This window comes from Polypterus senegalus, chromosome 7, assembly GCF_016835505.1.
Source record: "Polypterus senegalus isolate Bchr_013 chromosome 7, ASM1683550v1, whole genome shotgun sequence".
Classification (NCBI taxonomy): Eukaryota; Metazoa; Chordata; class Cladistia; order Polypteriformes; family Polypteridae; genus Polypterus; species Polypterus senegalus.
The window spans coordinates 33,145,379-33,173,263 of record NC_053160.1 but is presented as its reverse complement, the minus strand read 5'-3'; the positions used below and the strand labels follow the sequence as shown (position 1 = coordinate 33,173,263).

General features: G+C 38.4%; 1 protein-coding gene across 3 annotated transcripts; it reads right to left on the bottom strand.

The window, feature by feature from the left end:
- Window positions 1–1,725: 1,725 nt before the first annotated feature.
- ankra2 (ankyrin repeat, family A (RFXANK-like), 2) lies at window positions 1,726–27,874 on the bottom strand. 3 transcript variants are annotated; one of them, XM_039758453.1, is made up of 9 exons: window positions 27,767–27,874; window positions 25,117–25,475; window positions 22,653–22,811; window positions 21,865–21,930; window positions 21,412–21,509; window positions 18,419–18,544; window positions 17,765–17,831; window positions 17,592–17,672; window positions 1,726–1,881 (listed from the first exon to the last, which is right to left on the bottom strand). In XM_039758453.1, the coding sequence occupies exons 2-9, from the start codon at window positions 25,397–25,399 to the stop codon at window positions 1,832–1,834; spliced, it is 930 nt and encodes a 309-aa protein (XP_039614387.1). In that variant the 5' UTR covers window positions 25,400–25,475; window positions 27,767–27,874; the 3' UTR covers window positions 1,726–1,831. The 3 variants fall into 3 exon arrangements, with proteins under 3 accessions (XP_039614387.1, XP_039614385.1, XP_039614386.1); XM_039758451.1 differs by lacking the exon at window positions 1,726–1,881 and adding an exon at window positions 9,285–12,090; XM_039758452.1 differs by lacking the exon at window positions 1,726–1,881 and adding an exon at window positions 9,285–12,090 and having other exon boundaries at window positions 27,772–27,874.
- Between the last annotated feature and the right edge of the window lie 11 nt (window positions 27,875–27,885).

Sequence of the window (27,885 nt, the reverse complement as noted above, 5' to 3'; positions counted from 1 at the left end):
TAGCTTAGACATTAACTACCCTCTAACAAATATCTCTGATCAGTTTTAATTGAGATTATATTAAGAGGTGACACAGATGGCCTCCACAAGAGTCTTCTCATAAGATCACTAAGGCTGTATGTGTCATGATGCTGCAAGGACAGCTCGTTTCACTTTGGAGCGCCCAAGGCCAAAGCGTTTTCAAGAAGTATCCTCTCTTTGCTGCGCAGGCCACTTTGCGATCACATATGACTGTGTTTTGCCGATCAGTACTAATATTGAATTATAATCTGAACATTTCACATGTCACCACTGGTTAGTATTCTGTTGCTTGTGTTTTAAAAACTATTGCACATGCCAGGAATAATATCTTGTGTATATGCTGTATTTGGATGATGTTATCCTGCTCTGTCAAGTTCATGATAATGACAGATAGATGAAAAATCCAGTGTGGTCATCTGAGGGGTCAAAAGATAACATAAATGTTGGGGCACAATCTTTGCCATTTTTGCAAAAAAAACCCAGGCGTCAGCCTGACCAAAAACCCAACACGAACACACAAGCACAGTCCCGGGTTCAAATAAAGGTTGGTTTATTACACCACACTCCTTTATAAGTTACAAAAAAATCACAAAACACAAGGTTTTTTCTCTCCTTACTCTAAATTCTCTCTTCACCGCACTGCCCTCCTCCAGTCAAGTGTTGCCTCTCTACCTCCCAGCGGCGACTCACTCGCCTGGATAAGGGAGTGCGGTCCCTTTTATTACAGACCTGGGAGTACTTCCAGTGCCAGGGCGATCGCTTGATCGAAGTACTTCCGGGTCACACGGAAGTCCATCACAGTAGGGAGCTTGTCTCACTGCAGCGCCCTCTTTCTGTACCCCATGACCCCAGGAGGCCTTCTCTGCTGGACTACATTTTCATGCATGCCCTGCTGACTTCCCACTGGGCGCCGATAACCTGGGACATCTAGTGTGCTGGGGGAATGAAAAACCCCCAGAGATATCTTTTCTTTTTAATGGACTGTCCGTCCACCCTTTCTAGTCCTTCCTGCCAGGTCTGCTCCCTCTCCTGGCCCGGATGCCCGTCCAGCCCATGTGCCATCTACACTTCTTAAGCTCAATGAAAAATAGAGCTAAATGGCACAATTACAGGCAAAAGTGTCACCCACTGATGTGCTAAACAACAGAAGTACTGCCTCTAATGGTGACTTGGATTACTTTGATCGAGGTATGAACAACAACAACAACATTTATTTATATAGCACATTTTCATACAAACAGTAGCTCAAAGTGCTTTACATATTAAAGAATAGAAAAATGAAAGACACAATAAGAAAACAAAATAAATCAACATTAATTAACATCGAATAAGAGTAAGGTTCAATGGCCAGGGGGGACAGAAAAAACAAAAAAACTACAGACGGCTGGAGAAAAATAAAATCTGTAGGGATTCCAGACCATGAGACCGCCCAGTCCCCTCTGGGCATTCTACCTAACATAAATGAAACAGTCCTCTTTGGATTTAGGGTTCTCACGGAAGGGCTTGATGATGATGATGGTCACGTAGACTTCTGCCTTTTAATCCATCCATCATTGTTAGAGCATCATGAAGCTTTGAGTAGGTGGTGGTGGCGCAGGCCACCACCACAAAGAAACCGGAAAAAGAAACAGAAAAGAGAGTAGGGGTCAGTACCGATTTTAGATCCACCATGAATAGTTATTTTGAGGAGATTGAACATACAGAGTATCAGGATTAAGTTAAATTACGATTAAAATGAAGTTATAGAAGGGGCTCCGTCTCGTCACACTTCCAGTCAATAGGTGATGCCTCCTTCTGGGTTCCTGGGCTTTTATGGTCTTGGGACTGGAAATGGCAGGGTCACTTTCCCTCCCTTCAACTCTGTGGATGCAAAGGGCGATGCCATTGTTAGCAGCAGTGCAATCTCTTTTGGAATGACGTAACTGGAAGGAACCCAGAGATTGACAATCTGATGTGCATTTGTGACATCAGCAAATTGTGAGTAACCTTCACAGTTAAATAATGATCAATCATAGAAACTTAATTCTTCTACAGGCATCTAATCAGAGACAAAGAAACAATGAAAAGTGACTAATTTACCATCACTACTTCAGATCCACTGGCAGAAAATGAACAATTAGTTTGGTGCTGCTGTGTATGCATTGAAAAAAGTATAACATTGATGTTGTCCATTCAACGTAAATTTAAGATTATTCATTTAGTGTTGTAGCTTGAAATATTTGGTTTCAGATCTCAATCAAAGTAAAAAAAAAATGTTTGTTCCAAAGTAAGTTATGGTGGAGGGAATAAACATAAAAGTCCACTTTCAGTTAACCTAATATTTTAGGTTGTTCGTGTGCCGTTTGTATGTTCTTCCGGTTGAACTTTGCAGCATGCTGGCTTTCCAACTGCCAAACAAGAAGAACACTTTCCCGAGTGGAGTGGTCACTTTCAGTAGCAGACTTTTATAACGGAGGATTTCTGGTAAGTAACCCTGTTTCTCTAATGTTAATTTTAAGTATAAGACCTCGTAATAAATCATACTTTCAAGAAAGCTGTAGAAACATTTAATAATTTTTTGTTATATATTTTACACTGCAAAATGCTTGTGTATTTGCACTAGATTTTTAAATGAATGTAAAACGTACAGCATTGGAATGTGTCATGTGCATAATATTTCTAATAGCATAAAAACAGGTAACGACCAATAAAGCATTTTAAATTGCAACAACTTAAAAAATTGATTTACTTCATTCTTTAATCAATCCATCAATTATCCAGCCCGCTATATCCTAACTACAGGGTCATGGGGGTCTGCTGGAGCCAATCCCAGCCAACACAGGGCACAAGGCAGGAAACAAACCCCGGGCAGGGCGCCAGTCCACCGTACCAAGCACACACACACACACCCACACACCAAGCACAATTTAGAATCGCCAATACACCTAACCTGCATGTATTTAGACTGTGGGAGGAAACCGGAGTGCCCGGAGGAAACCATGCAAACTCCACGCAGGGAGGACCTAGGAAGCAAACCCGGGTCTCCTAACTGCGAGGCAGCAGTGTTACCCACCGCGCCACCGTGCCACCCCCGCAGTGATTTACTTCAGTATAAAACAAGTGAATTGCACCCAATCACTCTAAATGATTTGCCTCAAATTAAAAATTGTGGGTTCAATAAGATAAAAAGAATTATATTGGTTCAGGTTGAAAATATTAAGTGTGAATCATTACCTTAATTATTTTAAGTTGAATGGATGTTATACTTTTTTCAGTGTGTGTTCATGTTTTGTACTCTGAAATAAGGAAGTCTTGCTGCTCGTTTCTACAGGTTTTCAGAATGTTTTCATTTAGACTGCATATTTGCCATCTTGTAGGTGGGCACAAAGTCGCAGCAGCAATTACAGAGACATTATTGGCAAGACCTGCCTTATTAACAGATAGAAGAACCTTATTTACTAATTAAAGCAGCAACACAGAAAACAAAGCTGCCATTCAAAACAGTAAAAACAAAATGCAAAATATTATATAAGTACAAGACCCTGAAATGCAGCATTGTAATGCCTCTGAGTCCAGACTTCAGAGGGACGCACTCCTCCGGTGGTGGTGGGAATAGCAGGAGAAGCCAGCTATAAAGTAGCCTTGTGTTCGGTGTGCGAAAGGGGGTGCAGGTAGCACTTAAAGATCAATTAGATCAGGCGTGTCTCCCAGCTGCTGAAACCCTTTGGCTCGGGTGCTTGGCCACTGGTAAGCCTCAGATTGGACCCTTGGCTTGGGTTAGCTCATGCAGAGATGGGGAAATAGTGTGGTGTATGGGTCGTCTCTGACCCCTGGTGAGGAAGAGCCATACGGTGTTTATAAGCACCAGAAGGGACAAAGCAGCTTGGAGCGCATGTCGGTGCTGAACGTCCAAGCAGTGGGCAGAAACAGCACTGAAGAAGCTAAAGATTTTTTTTAAGGGCCACTTACCAGCAATTGGCATTAAGTGCCTACTTTCATTCCTCCATCTCCCACATCCATGGGTTGTTACATTGGTGTTAGTAGTGGGATAGAACAGACTAACGACCCCGATATTGAGGACTGATTTTGTGCTAATGGTGGTGGACCTCTCAATCATTCTTAACATACCTTGCTTCTGGCACAGCAGACCTGACGCCTTGCATCCCCGTAATGACCTGGCGAACGGAATTCGTGTTAAACCTCGACATCGAGATTTTTTAAGGGGAAGGCAGTATAACACCTCTGGTTCAGCATCTTAGAAGGGACAAAGCAGCTGGGAGCTGTACCCCAAGATTGCATACCAACTAAGCAGGTATTGAGATATTGTGATAGTGAACCAAGCTGAACTGAGATGCAGTGCTGAATAGACGGACCAGTTGGGATAACAAGATGGTGCAGCTTTGCCAGGTTGAAAAGAAGATGTTGTTCCTTCATACAGGTTGTAATGTCAATGTGATGTGGTCCTCCTGAGGGAATGAGAGTTACATAGCTGTGTATCATTAGCATGGCTCTCACAGGAGAAGCCATTGTACTAGATGATAGGACCTAGAGACAAGGTTCCAACAAGCCAGGAATATTTTAGTTGATTTCAGGAATTGTTGTTCTTTGCTGAAAATGTTGCTTATTTTGAATTTAACACCAAAATATCATAAAGTTCACCTATCTTCATCATAAAAGCATAAACCCCTACCTACTGCTCTTTTAAGGAGAACTTAATTTTGATATTCTAGGCATGGAATCCAAAATGATAAAACAGCAGATTCTTTTTAGAAACCTTGTGCAGAACCACAAGAAAGCTGCCTGATTAATTTGACAGCAAGATTAGTGTGAAAGTAGCCATTTCAATTATAACTTATCTTTCTCATTTACTCAGGTGTTTTCAATCTTCTGGCCACATTACACCAAACCATCAGGGATAACCTATTAATTGCTTGTTGTTAGAAATGAAGGCACAGACTATTTTGATCAGGTAATTGATGTATACACTGATGAGCCAAAGCATTATGACCACTTCCAGACGATGCAAATGATTTTGACTATCTAGTAACAACTGTGCATATCCAGGTCAGAGAAGCATTGGACAGTAAGCCAATATTAGATACTGTACTTAATTTCAACATGTTGAATACAAAAAACATGGGAAAGTGTAAAGACCTGAGTGACTTTTATAAGGGCTGACTTGTTATGGTCAGATGACTGGGTCAGAGCAATTTTGAAAAGGCAAGGCCTGTGGGGTGCTAACAGTTAGCCATGGTGAATACCTACCAACAGTGGTCTAAAGAGGAAAAACCACGAACTGCTTACAGTGTGCTGGGCAGCCAAAACTCACTAATGAAACAGGTGAACAAAACACATTCCACCTGGTACAAAAAAACAGAAGGGCTACTAATCACACATAAAATGTATTGATGGTTAGGGGAGGAATGTGTCATGACAGACACTGCATCAAACTCTACTGAATAGCTAGCTGCAGGTCAGTCAGAGCGAGCTGCAGGTCAGTCAGAGTGCCAATGCAACCCCTAACCATCATTGAAAGCAAATACAATGGGCACACAAGTGTTGGAACTGGACTTTGGATCAATGGAAGAAGGTCACCTAGTATGTTAAATCCTGTTTACGGTTTCATCATGTACAGTAGATGACAGGGTACACATGCATAGTTTTCAACAACAACAACAGCATTAATTTATATAGCATGTGTTCATACAAACAATGTAGCTAAAAAGTGCTTTACAAAATGAAATCAAAAGAAGTTAATATAAAACATAAATAATCAAGATTAAGCAATAAATTAAACTATGTAACAAAGAAAAAAGATACGTTTTAAACAAAATCTGCAGGGGTTCTAAGGGCAAAAGACCAACCAGTCCCAAATGGGCATTCTACCTAACATAGATGTTCTAAATCAGTTCTTATGGTTTTCAGAGGAAAGAAATGGCACCAGGATGCACGGTGGGAAGAAGATAAGCTGATGGAGAGAAGGTGTGCTTTGGGCAATGCTCTACTCAGAAACCCTGGGTCTCGGTATTCATGTGGATGTTAATTTGACATACCATTTAACTAAACATCATTGCAGACCAGATACACCCTTACAACACAATGGCAATGAAAATAGCATATTTAAGCGGAATAATGTGCTCCTCCACAATGGTTTTAAGGAACATGATGAAGAGTTCAAACTGTTGCCCTGGCCTCTAGATTACTCAGATCTCAATTTAATCAAGCATCTATGGAATGTCTTGGAGCAACAAGTCTGATCCACAGTGGCTCCACCTCATAACTTAAAGGAGTTATAGATCTGCTACTAATGTCCTTAAGCCAGAGACCACAAGGCATTTTCAGAGGTCTTGTACAGTCCATGCCTCAGCAGGTCTTAGGTGTTTCAGTGGCATATAGAGGAGCAACAGCATATTAGACATAACATTTTGGCTCATGGTCACTAGGAAGAAGATGAAGAATGGCAAGGCTGTTGGTCCAGATGACACACCTGTGGAAGCATGGAGGTGTTTAGCAGAGATGGCAGTGGAGTTTTTAACCAGCTTGTTTAATGAAATTTTGGAAAGTGAGAGGATGCCAGAGGAGTACAGAAAAAGTGTACTGGTACTGATTTTTAAGAATATGATGTGCAGAAATGTAACTACAGTGAAATAAAATTGATGAGCCACAGCATGAAGTTATGGGAAAGAATAGTGGAAGCTAGGTTAAGGAGGGAGGTGATGATTAGTGAGCAGCAGTATGGTTTCATGCCAGGAAAGAGCACCACAGATGTGATATTTGCTCTGAGGGTGTTGATGGAGAAGTATAGAGAAGGCCACAAGGTATATGACAAGGTGCCTAGAGAGGAGTTGTGGTATTGTATGAGGAAGTTGGGATTGGCAGAGAAGTTTGTAAGAGTGGTATACAGTGAACCCTCGTTTATCACGGTTAATCCGTTACAGACTCTACCGTGATAAATGAATTTTCGCAAAGTAGGATTCTTTATTTATAAATCGAATATTTTCGCAGAGTATAGAAAACCCGTTTACGACCTTCAAAATAAGTTTTTTAATATTATTAGAGCCCTCTAGACATGAAATAACACCCTTTAGTCACCATTACACTCGTATTACCCAATATATTAGACAAAATAAGAGAAAATAAGACATATTAGACGTTACAAATATATTACTAGACGCACTCGCCTTTTAAGGCGACCGACTTTTATCCTCAATTTTTGTGCGCTCCATGTGTACATCAGGCATGTAAGTGTAGGGAATGAGAACATCAAAGTGCCCATTCATAACATCTCCCGAAAACCTAAGTTTTTTTTTATCCCCTCAAGTGCCTGTCCAAAGTCGTACAATGTCAGCCCGAATCTGTACCGCTAAAGACGGAGTTTCATGCACTAAATAAGCTATAGATGAGAATAAGCAAGCACCATCTCCCCTGATATTTACTACGCGGTGAGGCATTTGTACTCCATCAACATTAATTATTTCCAGAGACATAATTTTGTCTATTTTTCCAGCACATCGTGCACAAAAGCAAGAGAATAATGAGAGCACCAGAACTCTGCTCACATCGCGTCGTTTCGTACCTCAAGCTGCAAGTAGTAAGTCTGTAATAAGCGGAATACCGCTACGCTTTGCACTCACGGGACGGAAGGACAATCCCAAATGCTTTTATATAGTAGATTATTGTACTGTACATTTAATTGCACACAAACACTAACCTATGAAGGCACAACCTCAGTAGGAGAGTCTTCAGAGGTGGTGCAGTATCTTCAGCAGGTGCATTGTTGTCTTCAGTGAAGAAGTACTAGGAGTAGGCAGTGGGTGTCTGGGTGCACGGCTGAAGAACATCTTGATAGGCAGTTGCTTTTCATATGCGTGAGGAGGCTTTTGTAGGGTATTGCCATCTTTAATCATATCCAAGAGTTTCACCTTCTCCTGGATAGTAAGCATCTTCCTCCGGCGCTTAGTTTTATTGTCAGAAGGCTTAGAAAAAGCAACACGTTTACGAGCCATCGTAGGGCTTAGATAAAAGTTCTCAGAAAGCGCATGCGTAGTGACGTAAGCGTGTATGAGAAAAAAATCACGATAGAGTGAAGCTGCGAAAGTCAAAGCGTGATATAGCGAGGGATCACTGTAGAGTGGAAGTGTGACAGTGGTGAGGTCTGCAGTAGAAATGACAGATGCTTTCAAGGGGGAGGTGGGATTACAACAGGGATTGGCTCTGAGCCCTTTCTTATTTGCAGTGCTGATGGACAGGTTGACAGACGAGATTAGACAGGACTATGATGTTTGCGGATGACATTGTAATCTATAACAAGAGTAGGGAGCAGGTCGAGGAGACCCTGGAGAGGTGGAGATATGCTCAAGAGAGGAGAGGAATGAAGGTCAGTAGGAACAAGACAGAATACATGTGTGTAAATGAGAGGGAGGTCAGTGGAATGGTGAGGGTGCAGGGAGTAGAGTTGGCAAAGGTGGGTTAGTTTAAATACTTGAGATCAACAGTACAGAGTAATGGAGAGTGGGGAAGAGAGGTGAAAAAGAGAGTGCAGGCAGGGTAGAGTGGATGGAGGATAGTATCAGGAGTGCTTTGTGACAGATGGGTACCAGCAACAGTGAAAGGGAAAGTCTACAAGATGGGGTTCAGACCAGCTATGTTATATGGGCTGGAGATGGCGGCACTAATGAAAAGACAGGAGACAGAGATGGAAGAGGCAGAGTTAAAGATGCTAAGATTTGCATTGGATGTGACAAGGATGGACAGGATTATAAATGCAGACATTAATAGAGGGTCAGCTCAGGTTGGACGGTTCAGAGACAGTGCAAAAGAGGAGAAATTGCATTGGTTTGGACATGTGCAGAGGAGAGATGCTGGGTATATTGGTAAAAAGATGCTAATGACAAAGCTGCTAAGCAAGAGGAAAAGAGGAAGGCCTAAGAGGAGGTTTATGGATGTGGTGAGAGAGGACATGCAGGTGATGGATGTAACAGAACAAGATGCAGAGGACAGAAAGATATGGAAAAAGATGATCCACTTTCAGGAGCAGCCGAAAGAAAGACGAAGAACAAGTTTGTACCTTGCAGCCACATCATCACCTGTTTGAAATAAAACCACTTTCTACAACTTTTATTAAAAAAACAAAATCACATTCATTAAATTGGAGAAAAATTGACATTTATTTCCAACACATGTAAGTGTTTTACAAGATTAATCTCACTTTAACGGTAGTTATATATAGTGGTTATGTATAGTACAAATAACATTATTTCAATAGAAAAGACGCAGAACAAAAACAGGACACAAAGTTGCTCTTTATTGGAAGGACTTCATGTTTTCATTGTAAAAGATAAATCACCTTATGTGTTTGTTATCAGGAAAATGAAATACAAGAATTACTAAATAAGCACAATAAACATATGCAACATTTGTACAAAATGTCTTCTTGAATTCATCAAACTTTGTTTACTGTATTGCACTAAGGAAAACTTGACAGAAATACCATCACATGGATACAACCTAAAAATACTATACAAAAATAAAAATAAATAAGTCACTACTATTACATAACACAATAAAAGTAGTAAACTATATGAAATATTCAACGTGAATTTAAATAACAGTACCACACATATACTGTATTTAATAAAAAACACTGCAAAATCTGTGTATATAGATCAATAAATATGAACTTTTAAAACAAGACTAGCTTTAGATGTGCTTTCAAGCTAATTTCACACGCTCAATAATTACAAACAACACAGGGAAATTCTTGCAGATGCTCTGTCCACTGAGCATGAAGCATGTCAACTCCAAAAAAAATAACTAAGCCTTTAATATGACATCATTGTGGGAGAAAAGTATGTTTTTTTCACCTGCTAAAAATAATAAGCAGTCAATAGTTATAGTATTGTTGCCGAGGGGAAAATACTCCAGCTTCATTTTTGTTTTCTTTTTTTAACAAGTTGTTGAAGACGTTTAAAACAACTAGACTGAGCAGTACTCCATAACTAACCAATGTGTGCTCAAAAAAAGGTAAGAACATGCTACTGTTATAATAAGCTCAGGCTTACTACAAACAGGACTCATAACCATGAGGTTAACTTGATTATTCTCCAGCTACTCTTCCCTCATCATTAAAAGACACTTACTTTATTATTTATAAACTTATTTGTAAGCTTAACTTGCGCTAATACCAGATCTTGATAATGGCTAACTACAAGAAATAATAATGAATGTTTCTGTCATTTTGACATTTCTTTAAATTAATCCACTAAACTGAACCATTTTGTATGTCTCCGATGAAAATGTTCCTGTGTCGCAAATATCTGAGCGAGCTGTTGATTAAACATACAGGCTGCAAGGTGAGATAAAGAGTATACTTGAGTGACACAAAGGTGTCTCAATCAGTGTCTTTTTTGGGAAAAAGAAAAGGTGATCACATAGTGCACCAGCTGTTGTCTTTTTTAGTGCAGGAAACAAGTGTAAGTAATTCATTTAACAGTGTGCCACAGAATACTAGACTTGGAGGTGCGCAATCTACAAACTCATTTGACAGTGCTGTGTTTTTAGCTTCATTTGTAGATCTGGAGTTACTGTATTTGTATGGATATAAAACAATGCATTCTATTAAAATAGAAACTGTGACATACAATTAATTTTCCCTTATGTATCAATATTATAAATTATTTTAGGATGGAGATATTTTAAGATCATTTGAATGATCTGACCATTGCACTAAAATGGAATCGACTAGTTTAACTGGCACGACACCTTCAGTTCATAAGGGAACTACAGACAGAGTCATTAGACCATTCTATGTAGCACACATGCATCGACACATTGCAACCACACCAGCACCACATTGCGGCCCTTTATAGAACTTATTGACAGTATCTGATACAGATCGGCGACCATCACTAATCTGGCCATTGGTAATCCAGTACCACCACTAATACGAACATAATTTGTGCAAGCGTAATTTCAAATTTCATGGATTGGCACACTGACCTGCCACTACTGTTTTGGTTGCATTGGATGCAGCATCAGCTGTTCGTGCAAACCACTCCTATTTGTTTTTTTGCATTTATTATTACAACCCACTCACAGTCAGCCCCAGCCATGGTTCCAAGACATGAACTGATTCTTGTGGTGTAAAGTGAAAAAACCACATTGTCCATAACATATAAAGTTGAACACCTGAAAAATCTAGACAGCGGTGTGTCTGTTAGAAGCTTGCATGAATTATAAAATACTGGCATTTTGTCAGTGTATGTCATGAAGAAACAAAGAAAAATTGCTCTAGTTCTTTGTTAACAGTAGATCAAACAAAAGAAATGATGAAAGATGAATAACGTTCAAAACTGGTGAAGTGCTGATAACATGGTCTAAGCTCCGCGAAAGTGAAGGTGTTGAGCTATGTAGAGATCTGGTGAAGGAACCAAGTGCAAATTTTTTCATGAAGAACTAGGACTAGATTTTGAGTGTGATTATAGTGAAAGTTGGTTTCAATGTTTAAAGCAGCAAAATGGTTTAAAGTTTTGTGCCGCGTATGGCGAAAAACGTTCAGTGAACAGCAACTTAGCCAAATTAGTTTGTGATGAAAAGTTAAGACCTGAGCAAGTCTACAATGCCAATGAGATGTACTCTAATACAGGGAACATGTTATAGATATAGGGTATACTATATTGTGACTCCAGCCATTGGTGATCTGGCAAAGTCAACAATATGGCACCTCACAGGTCCTAACGATGCCAGATTAGTGACAGTTGACCTGTATTACACTTTGCCCTCAAAAGGTAAAGAAACCCAAAATGGCAGTTTTTAGTTTCTACTACAGTGACTGTAACTCTTAGTAGCAATCTTGAAAATTCTGATGTTATGGTAAATGAGTTGCCCAATTTTTATATATATATATATATATATATATATGCACATGAGTAAAAAATAACTGTGATTTTCTTCCAAAGAAAATACAGACATTTACCAAATTAAACCTTGATATGTACAATTCAAGTTTACAACAGGAGTTCCAACATTTTCACAGTCATTCTTTGATACCTTGCAGCAGCTTCAGCAAATGGCCTTCCATCACCTGTTGAACTATTTAAAAAGAAAAAAGGCATAACCAAGTGTGTGGTAACCAAGTCAGAGTGCAAGTCATAGGCCACACTGATTCAAAATATTAATGATTCTGGCAAACCTGAATTATAAAGCAGTTTTAATTACTGTACAGAAGTCAAAACGTGAACATTTGGCAAAAACAAAAAAAAAATGTAACTAGATATAAATAAATAAATATAAATATAATATATATAATACAGGGTGGTCCAGATCTAATTATGCAATTTTCATTATGTTGAATGTATGCCTGTATCCAACTGAATAGAGGACAAGTGGGACATTACATGGAAAATCAGTGAATTAATTCAATGCAAGTCCATTTTTGTTTATTACAAGATATTTCAAACAATTCTTTTGTCCTGTATTGTTTTCCTGCATTGCATTAAAAGTTGCATAATTAGATCTGAACCATCCTATATAATATATATATAAATAAATAAATAAATAAAAATAGATAAATGTAACTATAAATTAATTCGTATTGACATGTGACAGGAAATTGTAACAGAAATAAAAATTCAGGACACCCTTTCCAATTGCTGTACAAAAATCCAAGTGGATGACAACGACAGCACATTTCTTGTACAAAAATAAAAATCATAAAAATGAATAGAGCATGGCAGAATATGGATATACAGAAATCCAAACTGAAAATCACACTAGAAAATTATTCTATAGAAAAGTAAGGAGAGTGAGGGTAAGTTCATATGCAAAAATCTAGAAAGGGCTGAGGATTTTAATCCAAATTACCCAACTTTAACTGGCAGGTCATCCACTAAAAATACATGTTTTTCATTTGCTCCTGCAGTAATTTTGCTTTATTCTCATTTTCTTATGTACTACTGTATCTCCATAGTGGAGAAGCGGTGGAGATTAAAATAGGAAGGGCTTAGGAACAGGTGTAGAGAGAAAGTTTTAAATGAAGTGCATTTTAGAGTGTGGAGGAATGGTAGGAGAAGAATAACAGAATATTCAGAGTAGATGATGATGTGATAAAGGCAAAGACATGGTACCAATCAAGAAGGGAGGAAGACAAAAAAAGCATAGGTAGATAAATAAGGAGGCAAAGAAGGCAGTGGAAAGAACCAAGGCGCAAGCTTTGGAGGAGATGAATGAAAAACTGGAGACAAAAGAGGGACAGAGAATAGTTTTTAGTATAGTGAAAGTTAGGAACAAGGTTGGAAAGGGTTTCAGTCAAGATGGAGTCCCAAATGAAGGGCTAGTATCAAGAATAAGGAAGAGAGGAAATAAAGGAGACACTGGAAAGAATGAAGAATGGAAAGACAACAGGATTGAATGAAATAGCAGCAGAAGTGTGGAAGAGTTTATTGAAAGAGGGAGTAAATATGTTGTGGGATCTAATGAAGAAGATCTATGAATAGGAGAGAATACCGGAAGAGTTGAGGAACAGTGTGGTTGTACCCATTTATAAGGAGATATGCAGAATTGTGGAAATAATAGGGGGCAATGGAAAAGGATTATAGAGAGAAGGATTAGGTAAGAGACCCCCAGAGCAGTTTGGTTTTATGCCATAGAGAGGAATAACTGATGAAGTCTTTGCATTGCAACAGTTCATACAGAAGCATCAAGAAAAGCAGAAAGGTCTGCATATAGTGTTTATTGACTTAGAGAAGGCTCATGATAGAGTGCTATGTTTATCAGTTAAGATGAATGACAGAGAAAGGAGTACTAGAGAAATATACAAGGATTCTCCAGGATATGTATGAAGAAGTGAGGACTTGGTTTAAAAACACTGTTGGGGTAACAGACCAGATCCCAGTTAGAGTATGTCTGGACCAGGAATCTTCTTTAAATCCTTATCTCTTTGATTTGGTTAAAGATGTACTGACTCATTGGATAAAAGACCAATCTACCGGTGGATGATTTTTGCTTATGACACTGTGATGTCCAACACCAGAAAGGAGGAAGTGAAAAGGAAGTTGGAAAAATAGAGAAAGGCTTTGAAAAAAATAGACGATTGAAGATAAATAGAAATGAGGCAGAATATTTGAAATTTAATGATGATCAGGATTCACAAGTTATCCACTCTTCAATAGCTCTCCCTGCAGGCTAGGTTTAGATAATTAGGATCAGTGGTAACCCAAGATGTATAATTAGATGCAGAGACAACCTAAAGAGTGCAGCGTGAATGAAACAGTTGAAAGAAGGTATCAGGAGTTTTGTGCAATTGAAGAATTAAGGTGAAGGCTAAAGATATGTTTTTTTAAGACAGTGGTAAGACCAGCAATGATGTATGGAGCTAAGACATGGGCAGTAAAGGAGGTGCAGGAGAAGAAGTTAGATGTAAATGAGAATGTTGAAATGGACGTGTGGAGATACAAAAAAGATAAATAAGACGTCAGAGGCACAACAAAAGTGTGAGAGATATCTAAGCAAGTACATGGGAAGAGATAGTGAAGGAGGCCAAAGCGGAGGTGGATGGATAAAGTAAAAGGGGATCTGAAGCAAAAGGGTCTGACAGGGAAGGAGATACTGGGCTCAACTGTATGTAGAAGGTGGTTCAGATACCTCAACCCCATAAAGAAATGGGAAAAGATGAAGTGAAAGAAGAAGAACCTAACCAACATAAAAACCAAAGAATACACATGTCTGAAATTAGTTAGTCAAATAAAATATGTGGTACGCTATTGAATTTATATTTTTTTCATAACATACATTGCCTCTAATTTATACCTGGAGGTTTAATACTCTGCAGCACATTGACATTGTGGTTAACAATACCAAAAAAACAGTTCAGATTCTGGCCTGGATGCTATCTTCAGTGGCAGTTCACCTTTTCTCCAAATGTTTGTGTTTATCTCCAGGTCTTCCAGAATTGTTTCCACATTACAAAGACATGCATGTCAAGAAAGCTAACAGTGCCAAATTAGTCTGATGACACTGAGTGAAGTTTGTGTGTGTGTGTGTGTGTGTGTTTCCTGCTACAATGAATGGAGAGTTTAATATTATGTTGTAATTCTTCTGCACAGTATTAGACGCCAGTGTACAAACAGTATCTGCAATGTATAACAAACTATGGGTAATGACAGAAATCAATGTAATGTGTTTATCTGATGTAAAGTATAATGAAAGGATAACAGCACAATCAACTAAAATGATAAAGCTAGTTGCTCTCCTTAACCTGATGTCACTTTTCACGAACATTATATGCCAGACTTGTCGAATGCAGTCTCTAATCTCAACGCTGGACCGTGCCAAATGACATGACTGAATATTGCTGGGGATGTCACCTTTACCAGCTGTGTGCTGGCCATCCAGCACAGTCATGCTTGCCCCTTTTTGTGACAGCCAATAATGTGCTGCCTGACAGATGAGGTGCTGTATGAAGAGTTAACAGCTACAGCAAGTACCAGTGCAATCCCTGCCCTTTTTTTCCCATTCTGTCATTTTATGTAAACACTAGTCATCAGGATGACAAACTTCTCATCAGTTTGTAAGCTCCAAGACCCACTTGTTCCTTATTCTTCGTCAATGAATTCATTGGTTGTCAGCTCTCATGCATACAGAGCATGGCCCTGTGGCTAAATACAAAATCAAACCTATTTAGATTTGTCAGTGCAACTCATGGTCTAGTTCAGTGATGGCGAACCATTTAGAAACCCAGTGCCCAAACTGCAATCCAAAACCCACTTATTTATCGCAAAGTGCCAACATGGCAATTTAACCTGAATACCACCTAAAACTGAACACCAGCATAACCAAGGAGCTGGTGGTGGATTTTAGGAGGCCCAGGCCCCTCATGGACCCCGTGATCATCAGAGGTGAGTGTGTGCAGAGGGTACAGATCTATAAATACCTGGGAGTGCAGCTGGATAGTAAATTGGACTGGACTGCCAATACTGATGCTCTGTCTGTCTGTCTATCTACTGAGCTTTTAGTTTAGAAAAGCAACTCATACATTAACATCTTTTGTCTTAAAAGAAAAACATAATAGAGTTTTCAATGATACAAAAACTTTTTGTTGAAAGGTAAAAGTTTGCATTCGGTATGCTTTTGAACAATTAATGTGCTTTTTGCTGTTGTATGCATGCTGATAATTTGTCTAACCTTGGCTCATACTTTGTAAGTTTGAGAGCAACACATGCAGCACTCAGGTCATCTGTTAGTCTGTTTCTGGTGTCAGATTTGATTTAATTCAAAGCTGAAAACAGCTGCGCACAAGCATAAGATGCTCCAAACAAAGTAAGGAAAGCAATCTCAAGTGCCTTCATTGACTTAAGATTATTTGGCAGAGAATTCCACACTTTAAGGATTTCATTTTCATAACTAACTGTGCTGTCCTTTGTCATCCCTTCGATCCTCTCAAGTGTTTCACGCAGGTCTTCCCTATTAAGCTCCGCCCCCAAAGCTTCCATTATATATTACGGGGTCGTGGATCAGGTGTGGCGATTAGCAACTCCCGGCAATAATTACAGATGCGGACGACTCCTCACCTGTGCGCTTAAGCAAGGACTGCCCGCATCACAAAGCTCCCGGAAACCGCTCCGGCCACTCTACCATAACCCCCTTTAAGCCGCGAGTGCGGCAATTATCTGTTAAAACTGGCCTTTTCAATTTTGAGCTGTGGACCCGCTATACCACATCCCCTCCAACCCCACCACGAGAATCACAGGCTCAAAAGGCTGCAGTCCGTGCCGCACCCTCAAGCAGCATGTGTGCCGCCCGCCTTACCCCAGACAGGAGAGGAAGGAAGCGCTCCCATTGGGCTGCTGGGCAGAGGGGCGGGTGATGTGAGAAATGTCCTCCGGCGCGCGTTAAGAGGGGGAGCGGTGAGGGAAGCAGCCCGGCCCTGCATTCCTCTGGCTTTATAGTAACAAACTCTGTGCTCGGGCGACGGCGCGCGTGCCCACTGAGAGGGCTCTGAGTGCCCCCTTTGGCACGCGTGCCATAGGTTCACCACCACTGGTCTAGTTGAAGTGAGCTGCTGGACATGTCACATTGCACGACTGTCTTCACTGAAATGTGCCTCCAGCTCGGTAAGATTATGTAAATGAAGGCGATGACCCAAAATCACTGCCTTAAGTGGGCATATTTTAAATAATTTCTGTCATGGAAAGCAGGGGTGTTTCTGCATACTGCAATCTCATCCAACCACCATGCAAAATTACTAAGTTGTGAACCTTCTACAATATACCACATTACTCACAGAAAGTGACAAACTAAAGTAGTTTCTAAAAGACCTCTGTTATATATCAGTTTTGTATTGCATATACTGTTTGTATTGTAGGAGCAGTGTAGTTTCACAGAGATTAACATAGGGCTGCCACATGGACCAAGAGCCCTGGGTCTGTTTCCTGGCACTATCTGTGTGGCATTTCTACATTCCCCCTCTGTCTCCATGTGTGCTTTTTTTTAAGTCAACAGATACAGCAAGCCAAGCAACGAATCAGATGAAACAGGGCATTTTTTAATTTAATAAACATTATGATTAAAGTTACTTCCACAATTTTAGTAATTACCATTTTTATGTCCCATTGCTACTGCCATGTCCATCGCATTGAATCCTGAATCAGTTTCAATGGTTGGATCCGCTCCATTTTCTGCATGATAATAATATAAACACATTTCATTTACAGAAGTACAGAAATTAGAATAAACAGGCAGGTTTCTGCTAGTTTCTCAAAAATCTTACCCAAAAGGATTTCCACGCACCGAACCTGATTTCCATGAACAGCATACAGCAAAGGAGTGCCTCCATTCTGGTAACAAGTAAAAGTTATGATTAAAATCTAAATGTACTTTTCATTCAACAACAAAAGTACAAGTATTCATCCGTCCATCCATCCATTATCTAACCCGCAATATCCTAACACAGGGTCACGGGGGTCTGCTGGAGCCAATCCCAGCCAACACAGGATGCAAGGCAGGAACAAATACAAGTATTCAGTTAATTTTAAATACAATAAAAATGGATAAAAAAATTATAAAATGTATATTAACATATCTACAAAGCACATTGTTTTAATTTTATCTATGTTCTAAAATATTTGAAATTTCCCTTTTTCAGTTTAAATAATTTTCAGGTAGCAAATAAATTGTCAGTAAGCCTGTAAGCAGCTATTACAAACAAACATACTATACAGGTACAAAGAAATGCAAAAATTATATTGTATTCTTTTTCTTCTTCTTCATCCATAGCTACTCCCATTTTTATATAGGGTAGCTGCTTATCTACAATTATTAAATTGAAAAATTTTAAAATGAATGAAGGAATAACATTATGCTATTGCTGGTGTTTGTTAAAAAATGGTTTCCTAAAGTATATTAGTGTAAAGTGAAGCTTTACCCAGTCATATTCATTGACATCCACTCCACATTCTACTAGCATCTTCACAATATCAGTATATCCTTTACTGCAGGCAAGTGACAACGCACTCTCTCTTCCTTTTGCAAGAATGGTAGGATCAGCTCCCTAAGGGTAAGAATAATGATAAATAGCATTGACAATCTAATTAGAGGTTAATAGTCACTGTGGATGTTTAGAAATCAAGCAGGTTCATCTTCACAGGAATGGAGACACAAGCTTGAACTACATAGAACATCCTAATAGATAGATAGATAGATAGATACAGTGGTGTGAAAAACTATTTGCCCCCTTCCTGATTTCTTATTCTTTTGCATGTTTGTCACACAAAATGTTTCTGATCATCAAACACATTTAACCATTAGTCAAATATAACACAAGTAAACACAAAATGCAGTTTTTAAATGATGGTTTTATTATTTAGGGAGAAAAAATCCAAACCTACATGGCCCTGTGTGAAAAAGTAATTGCCCCTTGTTAAAAATAACCTAACTGTGGTATATCACACCTGAGTTCAATTTCCGTAGCCACCCCCAGGCCTGATTACTGCCACACCTGTTTCAATCAAGAAATCACTTAAATAGGAGCTGCCTGACACAGAGAAGTAGACCAAAAGCACCTCAAAAGCTAGACATCATGCCAAGATCCAAAGAAATTCAGGAACAAATGAGAACAGAAGTAATTGAGATCTATCAGTCTGGTAAAGGTTATAAAGCCATTTCTAAAGCTTTGGGACTCCAGCGAACCACAGTGAGAGCCATTATCCACAAATGGCAAAAACATGGAACAGTGGTGAACCTTCCCAGGAGTGGCCGGCCAACCAAAATTACCCCAAGAGCGCAGAGATGACTCATCCGAGAGGTCACAAAGACCCCAGGACAACGTCTAAAGAACTGCAGGCCTCACTTGCCTCAATTAAGGTCAGTGTTCACGACTCCACCATAAGAAAGAGACTGGGCAAAACGGCCTGCATGGCAGATTTCCAAGGCGCAAACCACTGTTAAGCAAAAAACATTAGGGCTCGTCTCAATTTTGCTAAGAAACATCTCAATGATTGCCAAGACTTTTGGGAAAATACCTTGTGGACTGATGAGACAAAAGTTGAACTTTTGGAAGGCAAATGTCCCGTTACATCTGGCGTAAAAGGAACACAGCATTTCAGAAAAAGAACATCATACCAACAGTAAAATATGGTGGTGGTAGTGTGATGGTCTGGGGTTGTTTTGCTGCTTCAGGACCTGGAATACTTGCTGTGATAGATGGAACCATGAATTCTACTGTCTACCAAAAAATCCTGAAGGAGAATGTCCGGCCATCTGTTCGTCAACTCAAGCTGAAGTGATCTTGGGTGCTGCAACAGGACAATGACCCAAAACACACCAGCAAATCCACCTCTGAATGGCTGAAGAAAAACAAAATGAAGACTTTGGAGTGGCCTAGTCAAAGTCCTGACCTGAATCCAATTGAGATGCTATGGCATGACCTTAAAAAGGCGGTTCATGCTAGAAAACCCTCAAATAAAGCTGAATTACAACAATTCTGCAAAGATGAGTGGGCCAAAATTCCTCCAGAGCTGTAAAAGACTCATTGCAAGTTATCGCAAACGCTTGATTGCAGTTATTGCTGCTAAGGGTGGCCCAACCAGTTATTAGGTTCAGGGGGCAATTACTTTTTCACACAGGGCCATGTAGGTTTGGATTTTTTTCCCTAAATAATAAAAACCATCATTTAAAAACTGCATTTTGTGTTTACTTGTGTTATATTTGACTAATGGTTAAATGTGTTTGATGATCAGAAACATTTTGTGTGACAAACATGCAAAAGAATAAGAAATCAGGAAGGGGGCAAATAATTTTTCACACCACTGTAGATAGATAGACAGATAGATAGATAGATACTTTATTAATCCCAGGGGAAAATGACATACTCCAGCAGCAGCATATTGATAAAAAAACAATTAAATTAAAGAGTGATAAAAATGCAGTTAAAACAGACAATAACTTTGTATAATGTTACTAGGCTGAAATCTAAAAGTTTAAATTGTTTTTACTAAATAATGTGACACACAGAATTATAGGAAAGGGTATAACTGGGGGAGCTAAATAAAGCATCAGTACTGCTTTTGAGAAACCTACCAGGTAAAGTGTCATTATTTGCATATAAGATATACCTAACTTAAGGAGTAATGAAGCTTGTTCCATCAAAACGCGCCTACTACATGTATGATTGCAAGAAGTTAGTCCTTAGCAGTTTGTTAAGGGAAAAAGCTCATTAGTTTTACTTTGAAAGTACAACTTTCTTTAAATCGGCTCTTCAATCGGTTTCAAAATTAGAGAAAGAGATGTTTATATTTTTCTAAAAAAAGAGCAATCTGACAGTGCTCTTCATGAAATGCTTACCTATGTTTGGGTTGCAAATCACTGGTTAAAAATAGGAAAACAAACTCTTCCCGCTTTTGTAATAGAATCATTATATTTTTGTCATATAGAATTGCTTGAAGATGTGATGTAATACGATGTGACATGAAACAACGTAACATAACATTCTCAGACCTACTTAACTCAGCCTATCACACACAACACAAGAAACACATAATCCAGAAAAAAAGAACACTGGCAATAATTTCACAAAATGATTAAATATACAGTAGATTTGATTATATATACCGCCAGAAAGGCAAAATAGATTAATGTCCCTGCTATACAATTACAACATCCATGCAAACGAGAGTGCAGGGCACGGCTGCAAGAGGAAAAATCACTTATGGTAGACAAGGTCATAGACAAACTATATGGGAAGAGTTGGTATGACAAATTTCAGTAGGCATGGTTGATAATATAGCACAACAGTATCTTTTTGTTACATTTCCTTTCAGGGATTAATATAGTATATCAAATCAAAAATTCTTTCAAGACAGTTCTAAGCCATATATGCACTGGAGTAAACATTAAAATTATGATAAGCTTGTTCCTTACATTCTGAAGTAAAAATTCCACAACAGCTATTTGTCCATGAGCTGCTGCCCACATCAGTGGTGTGAAGCCTTCTTCATCCTGTACATTAATTACTGCTTCTGCAAAAAAAATAATAATAAAAATTATATATATATATATATATATATATATATATATATATATATATATATATATATATATATATATAAAATCTGCGGTGGGTTGGCACCCTGCCCAGGATTGGTTCCTGCCTTGTGCCCTGTGTTGGCTGGGATTGGCTCCAGCAGACCCCCGTGACCCTGTATTCGGATTCAGCGGGTTTGAAAATGGATGGATGGATATATAAAATATATATATATATATACAGTAAACTTACATCTCAAACAGATAAAAAGAAGCAACACTGAAGTAACAGCTTCTTTGAAGACTTGAATTTACATTATACTTTAGACTAACCTTTACTTTAAACCTTACCTTGTTCAATACGGCTGGCGAGGAACACCATCTCCCCTTGAGCAGCTAGCTGATGAATTGACAAAGCTGAAAGAAAGTCAAGGCTCCTCTGTTTAGACATCATAAAAGCAGTCACAAACAACTACTTGATATGTGTGATGCATAGTAAACATGGCTAGTTAAATCTTTATATGTCATTACTAATATAAATTCATTTCAGATGAAGCTTATATATTTAGAATATTTCTGCAATCAGGAGAAAACGTAAGGCATACTATCAGTTCAAAATCAAAAAGAATCCCCATCAATTAAAAATACTTAAATGTGAATTTGTTTTTATGCGTCTTTAAACAGCCAAAAACAAAACACAAAGGAAACATTTTATAAATGTATAAATACAGTATGGTCTGCTTATGCACGAGAGTGGACTAGACGAAAAGATAGGTTCTTTGAAAGAAATCACCTCAGATCTCAGACTTTATTGGTTGTTTTTTGAAAAAAAAAACCAAAAAAACAATAACAACAGGCACTGCAGTATTTAATGTGTAAGAATTTAAAGGAAGAACAGTCCAGCTAAAAGAGTCATTCATTAACCTGACAATATTAGAAACAGCCATACAGTTGTCACAGATGAACAAGAGAACTGTTAAGTTTCGAACTTAAAAGTGAGTAGAGCTATGTTCAGTTGTATTTTTCATTTATGCTGGAATGTTTTAATTATTATTACATTATTTAGAACAATTATTATCATCTAAAGTCTCCTCATTATAAAATTGCATAACCTTTTTCCTATATAAAGAGGAACTTACAATGTACAAGTAAGGGTGTAGAAGATACTTCATTGCCACGATGTTTGTTAGTCAAAGTTGTTGACTGCTTGATTGGAGAAAAATGCTTTGTTGTTGAAGGAGTATAAACATGTCTCACTTGTATCCCTGGGGACTGAGAAGTTTGAATATTGCATTCCGCTGAAAAAAGAAAGCAATGTATCCTTATTTTTTAGTGCAACAAAACTAACAATTTATTTGAATACTGTTTCCTTCCTTCTACTTCTTGAAAACCTAATATTAACCAATTATTAACCAATTATACAAAATGTTACCCATACTAAACCTTAACTTTAACTTCAGTCCTAAAACTGTTGGTGTAGGCATGTGGTGGTGTACGTCTGTGCAGTCCTGCAGTTGTATATTATTGAACAAAGGGGAAAAAGCTGAGGTGACCTTAATTTACACAGTGAGAGATAAAAACTGTTTAGATATGCCTATACAGGACGTACTATATACAAGCTGTGGAATATGGCCGGCCGTTCATCCCGGCCAATATCCCCACGTGGACAGATGGAGCCCTCCTGGCAACATGGAGGTGCCCCGAATTCCAGCAGGGCATTATGGACCTTGGAGTCTTTCTTCACAGCCCTGCTGGATACCGTGGGCGCCGCCAGGGGATGCTGCAGGGAGGCCCAGGGACTTGTACTATCAATATAGCCCGGAAGCAATTCACAATAAAAGAAACGGAAGAGATTATATACTTCCAAGCTGAGGAGAAGAGGAGTTTTGATCTGACCGGGAAGTGCTAAGAATCACATGGACTGGGAGGATCAGAAGCACTTCCGGGTCGAGGACTATAAATGATTGTGGGAAACCTCAGAGCGTTGAGCTGAGTTGGGAGGAAGGGGACAACACGTCTGGGAGTGGAGGATTGTGACTGATAATTATATTTGTGTATATGAGTATTGTAGAGTGGAGGGTGCTTTGTGCACTTGATTATAATAAAAAGTCAACATTTTGGACTTTTATCTGGTGTCTGGTCTGAGGGTTCAAGGGGACGACAGCGCCCCCTATCTGTCACAAAGCATTTAATTTATTATTTATTTAATTGTTTAAATAAAAAATGGGCACAGCAATATCTTCATTAGCGCCCTCCCTTAATAGAATATTTTAATTTTAATGAATACTGTACTAATTAACGTACTCAAGTCTTAAGAACTCAGATAACACACACCCTGTCATTCTTTCAAGGAAAAATTCACTCTTTTTGACATAAAATTATAACCATAGATAATCTTAATATCTCAAACCATATTTATCTGTTGTTTACACAAGAAGATTAATTTTAGTAAGCTAAATTTAACTTTTGCTATTTTAATTGAGCTCAACAGTAAAACTCGTCATATTATATATGTTATAAACTGTCCTTGTTCTTTTCTGCAAATGAAGTAATCCTTGCAGATTAAGATCAATTTTCCTCGTGAATTATTTCACTTATTCAAAAAAGCCATGTGATATAACAAATAAAATTTACAAATATGAGATGTTTGTCTGAAAACAACAAACCTTTCAAGCTATTGGCTTTTTATTTCTTACAAAATAAAAGGTGTACTTTTATCATGCCACTTCTAATTGCGAAGGAATATCACTAAAGAAAATCACAAAACCCTTGAGCTAACAAGCAGTAAGGCTTTTTAATGCTGATATTGAAAAGCATTTTCTTTGGAAATGTAATACTAACACTGTTAATACCATAATAAATCAAAATCTCTAGCACAGGGGTGTCCAGCTCCAGTCCTGGAGGGCCACAAGTGGCTGCAGGTTTTCATTTTAACCATCTTCTGAATAAGTGAGCTGTTTATGCTGCTAAAGAACTTCTTTTGCCTTAATTTTAATTGACTTGACTCAGACCGCCGAATTGTTTCTTGTTTCATTAATTAGCAGCCAAACAAATAATGAGACACAATGCAAGCCAAAACACGACCACCTAACCTGTGCCCATCACACAATATCTGAAAATAAAGAAAGGTGAAGGTCTCACTAAGGTTGATCTCTGAAGTCGCTAAAACATTTTGACAGTGTTCTTAGAAAAAACAGAAAGTCAACAGTTTTGGAAATGTTTACCGTGGCATATCAGAGCAGCAACAGGTCATGGACTTAAATAGCAGGTTTAATTAACAGCAAGAATCAGCTTCTCATTAATAAACTGGCTGGAGTTTGAAGCCCCAATTTAGTTGGTCATCTGTTAGCTTGTTTCACATCTCATTTCTGTTTGGCTGTCATTTAATGAAGAAACATGCTATTCAGGTTTAAAGTGATCTGCTTCCGTCGGCACGTACCTTGGCATTTCATTGATTCTGACATTCAGAAGTCTTCGCAATTGATAGTTGCAAGAAAATTAGAATTAGAAATTGTACTACACTTCATTACTAGCACTGGTTGAAAATCTGTCACTGAACACTGTGCACACTTTTGTTATGAAAGTTCCTTATATTTAACATACCTTTAAACAGCACAGACGCTACTTCCAAATCTGAGTTGACCTGGTCTTGAATGTTTTTACTGTCTTCTTCATTAAGTGACTTTACAAACCGGGAACAGACATTCATGTCAAAGCGGTTGGGCAAAATGAATTTAATGCCCATCGCCACATTTTGGGGGTTTCCATCATCTGCCATCTGATGCTCTGGTTTTACACTGGCTATTTCTGGAAGCACACAGATGCCTTCCATCTCATCATGAAGCAGCTGGCAGCCTGCACTGTGATCCTCATTTGACGACGCCATGGTGTGCACTGGGTCAAACTGTAAAAGCCATCATTTAGCCAATAACCTGCTTTTTTTATTATCCATCTTCATGGATCTAGAGATAAAACATATATGGAAGTCATAAGTCATTAGTTAATTCTTCAAAAATAGTTATTTTACTTTTTCCTTGTCACTAAATCATTATTTATTGTATTGAGTATCTTAAAAAATGAAAACCTCTACAGTATACTTATACAGGAATGGATGTATATTAACAAATTAAATGAAGCTGACCAGACAAAACATGAAATATCTTGCCTTCGTAATGACTTCAATGAAATAAAGTCAAAGCAAATTTAAGAATCACTGCTTTTTCTTTTTTTTTTTTTTGTTTTTTTCACTTTCCATACTGTCCCAACATTTTCTGATTTGGGGTTGTATAAATATAAATATTTTTCCTTCACACAAAGAACCAGTATAAATTACCATGTAGTGTGTAGGACAGTTGGACTTTAGGGACATTCAAATCTAAACTATTGTATACACAAAAGTACTTGGTTCTGATACGCCTGATTAACTGATGACACTATAACTGACACCCAATGTCTTAGGAAGCAAAGCTGGGTAATATAGCTAGTATAGCTAGCTGCATGTTGCATGCTGTTTTTCTTTATGTATGTCTTTTATTGGTATTGTATTGTCTATTGTTCTGAGGAGACATGTAAATAAGAATTTCATTGTACTATATGCTCATGACAATAAACTTAAACATTAAAATAAAAGTTGAATTCATCCATTTGAAAACCTCACATTAACATTGTAATTTGCCAACTTCTGCCAACAGCTGTAGCACTGTAATAAGTTTGAGAACACATTTAATGAACATGTCAGTTATTAAACCAGGAAAAAAATCACCTACCTGAATCTTTTCAATTGCTAAACAGGTTCAATGATACAAATCCATATATCTTTGAAAATAGTATATACTATATATGCATGCCTTCTAAAACATAGTGTCTTCCTGTTTTTACCATTGCGTTTTGCAAAAACACGGCAATCCGTGATGCTATGAACAAACAGCCTACTACTTCAGCCTTTTGGAGAGTGTGAAGACTATAAGAATTGCCTTAATAATTCCCTCGCAATAATATAAATACAGTACGTTAGAAAATAGTATGTTATATGTACAATCTACTGATACAATAGATTTGTGTGCAATCGCTGGCACCGAAGAAATTCACAGCTGGCGTCCCTGGGAATGCAAGCATAAATGAAAATAGAAGTGTCTCAGCGGCAATTAATAGAAACAACTTAACATTGCCCGATAAATACAACAGTAGTCCGGTGTCGATTTGGAGGTGAATCCGACTACTGTACTCGAGTTCCTGCAGTCAAAATGTGGAATGTTTCTCTTTTGAATCATCACTGTTCAGTGAAGAAAATGCGTGTATACAGTTTTAAGTTTTGCGTCCTCCTGTTACCATGCAGCTGGGCGAATGGGAGTGTAGCGGACTGATCGAAGCGAACCTGTAACTGGGGCGCCAAGAAGTTGCCGTGAATAAGCAGCCAAGATCAGCCTTGTGCTTTCCAGTGTAAACGCAGCTTGTTGCGGTGGTACTACAGCTGCCATCTACTATAAAACGCTTCTCAGTGTGCCACAGACCTGTGCCCCTTCTTCATTCAACCAACATTTGCACCTAGTGTTAAACCAGCCGATCTCTGTTGTTTTTCTTAGTTTATGACAAATCCTTGAAAACCACATTGGCAGCCAAGCCTTTCCAGTTGTTTGTCGCAACGTGCACAATGACAGTTCCCCAATCTCGACTCGAGCTAGTACGTACCTAGAATGAAACGTACCTCTAATAGCCTTCACAGTACTGCTTTATATTACAACCAATGTGCAATGAAACTCCCTAAAAATAAATAAACTACCGAGTAACAAAGAGACTGGAAGACATGCTAATCTGTCACGGAGTGTAAAGAACGTATCGAGTGCACATATTGACACATAGTAGTAACTAACTGCTTTTCTGTTTATGTTTACCAGTTATTGCGCTTAATACACCCTCTCGCATTTTTAAACCGCATTCGTACGATCGGTGTTGACTTCTCATCAAAAGTAAAGCTCGTTGCTAGTACACATATTCACGCAAAGCAATAACTGTTTTTTTGTTTATGTGTATCAGTAATAACTTGTACGAGACGTTTATGTACCTTTTCATTGTCCTAATACCATCCTCGTGCATTTTTAAACCGTATTAAAGCGATCGATTTCGATTTCTCACGGAAAATAAAGAACGTTAATAGCACACATATTCATACAAAGCAAAGCCTGGTTTTCCATTTGGGTATAAAGCAAATGCAACTGCATATAACACTAATAACTTGTACATAATGTTTACATACCTTACCATAGGCTTAATACTATGTGAGCGTATTCTAATTTTGAACCATGCAAGAGCGATCGCTCTCGTCTCATCAGACCTTTCCCATTTGTATTAGTCATATAAAGTTTATTGAAATTG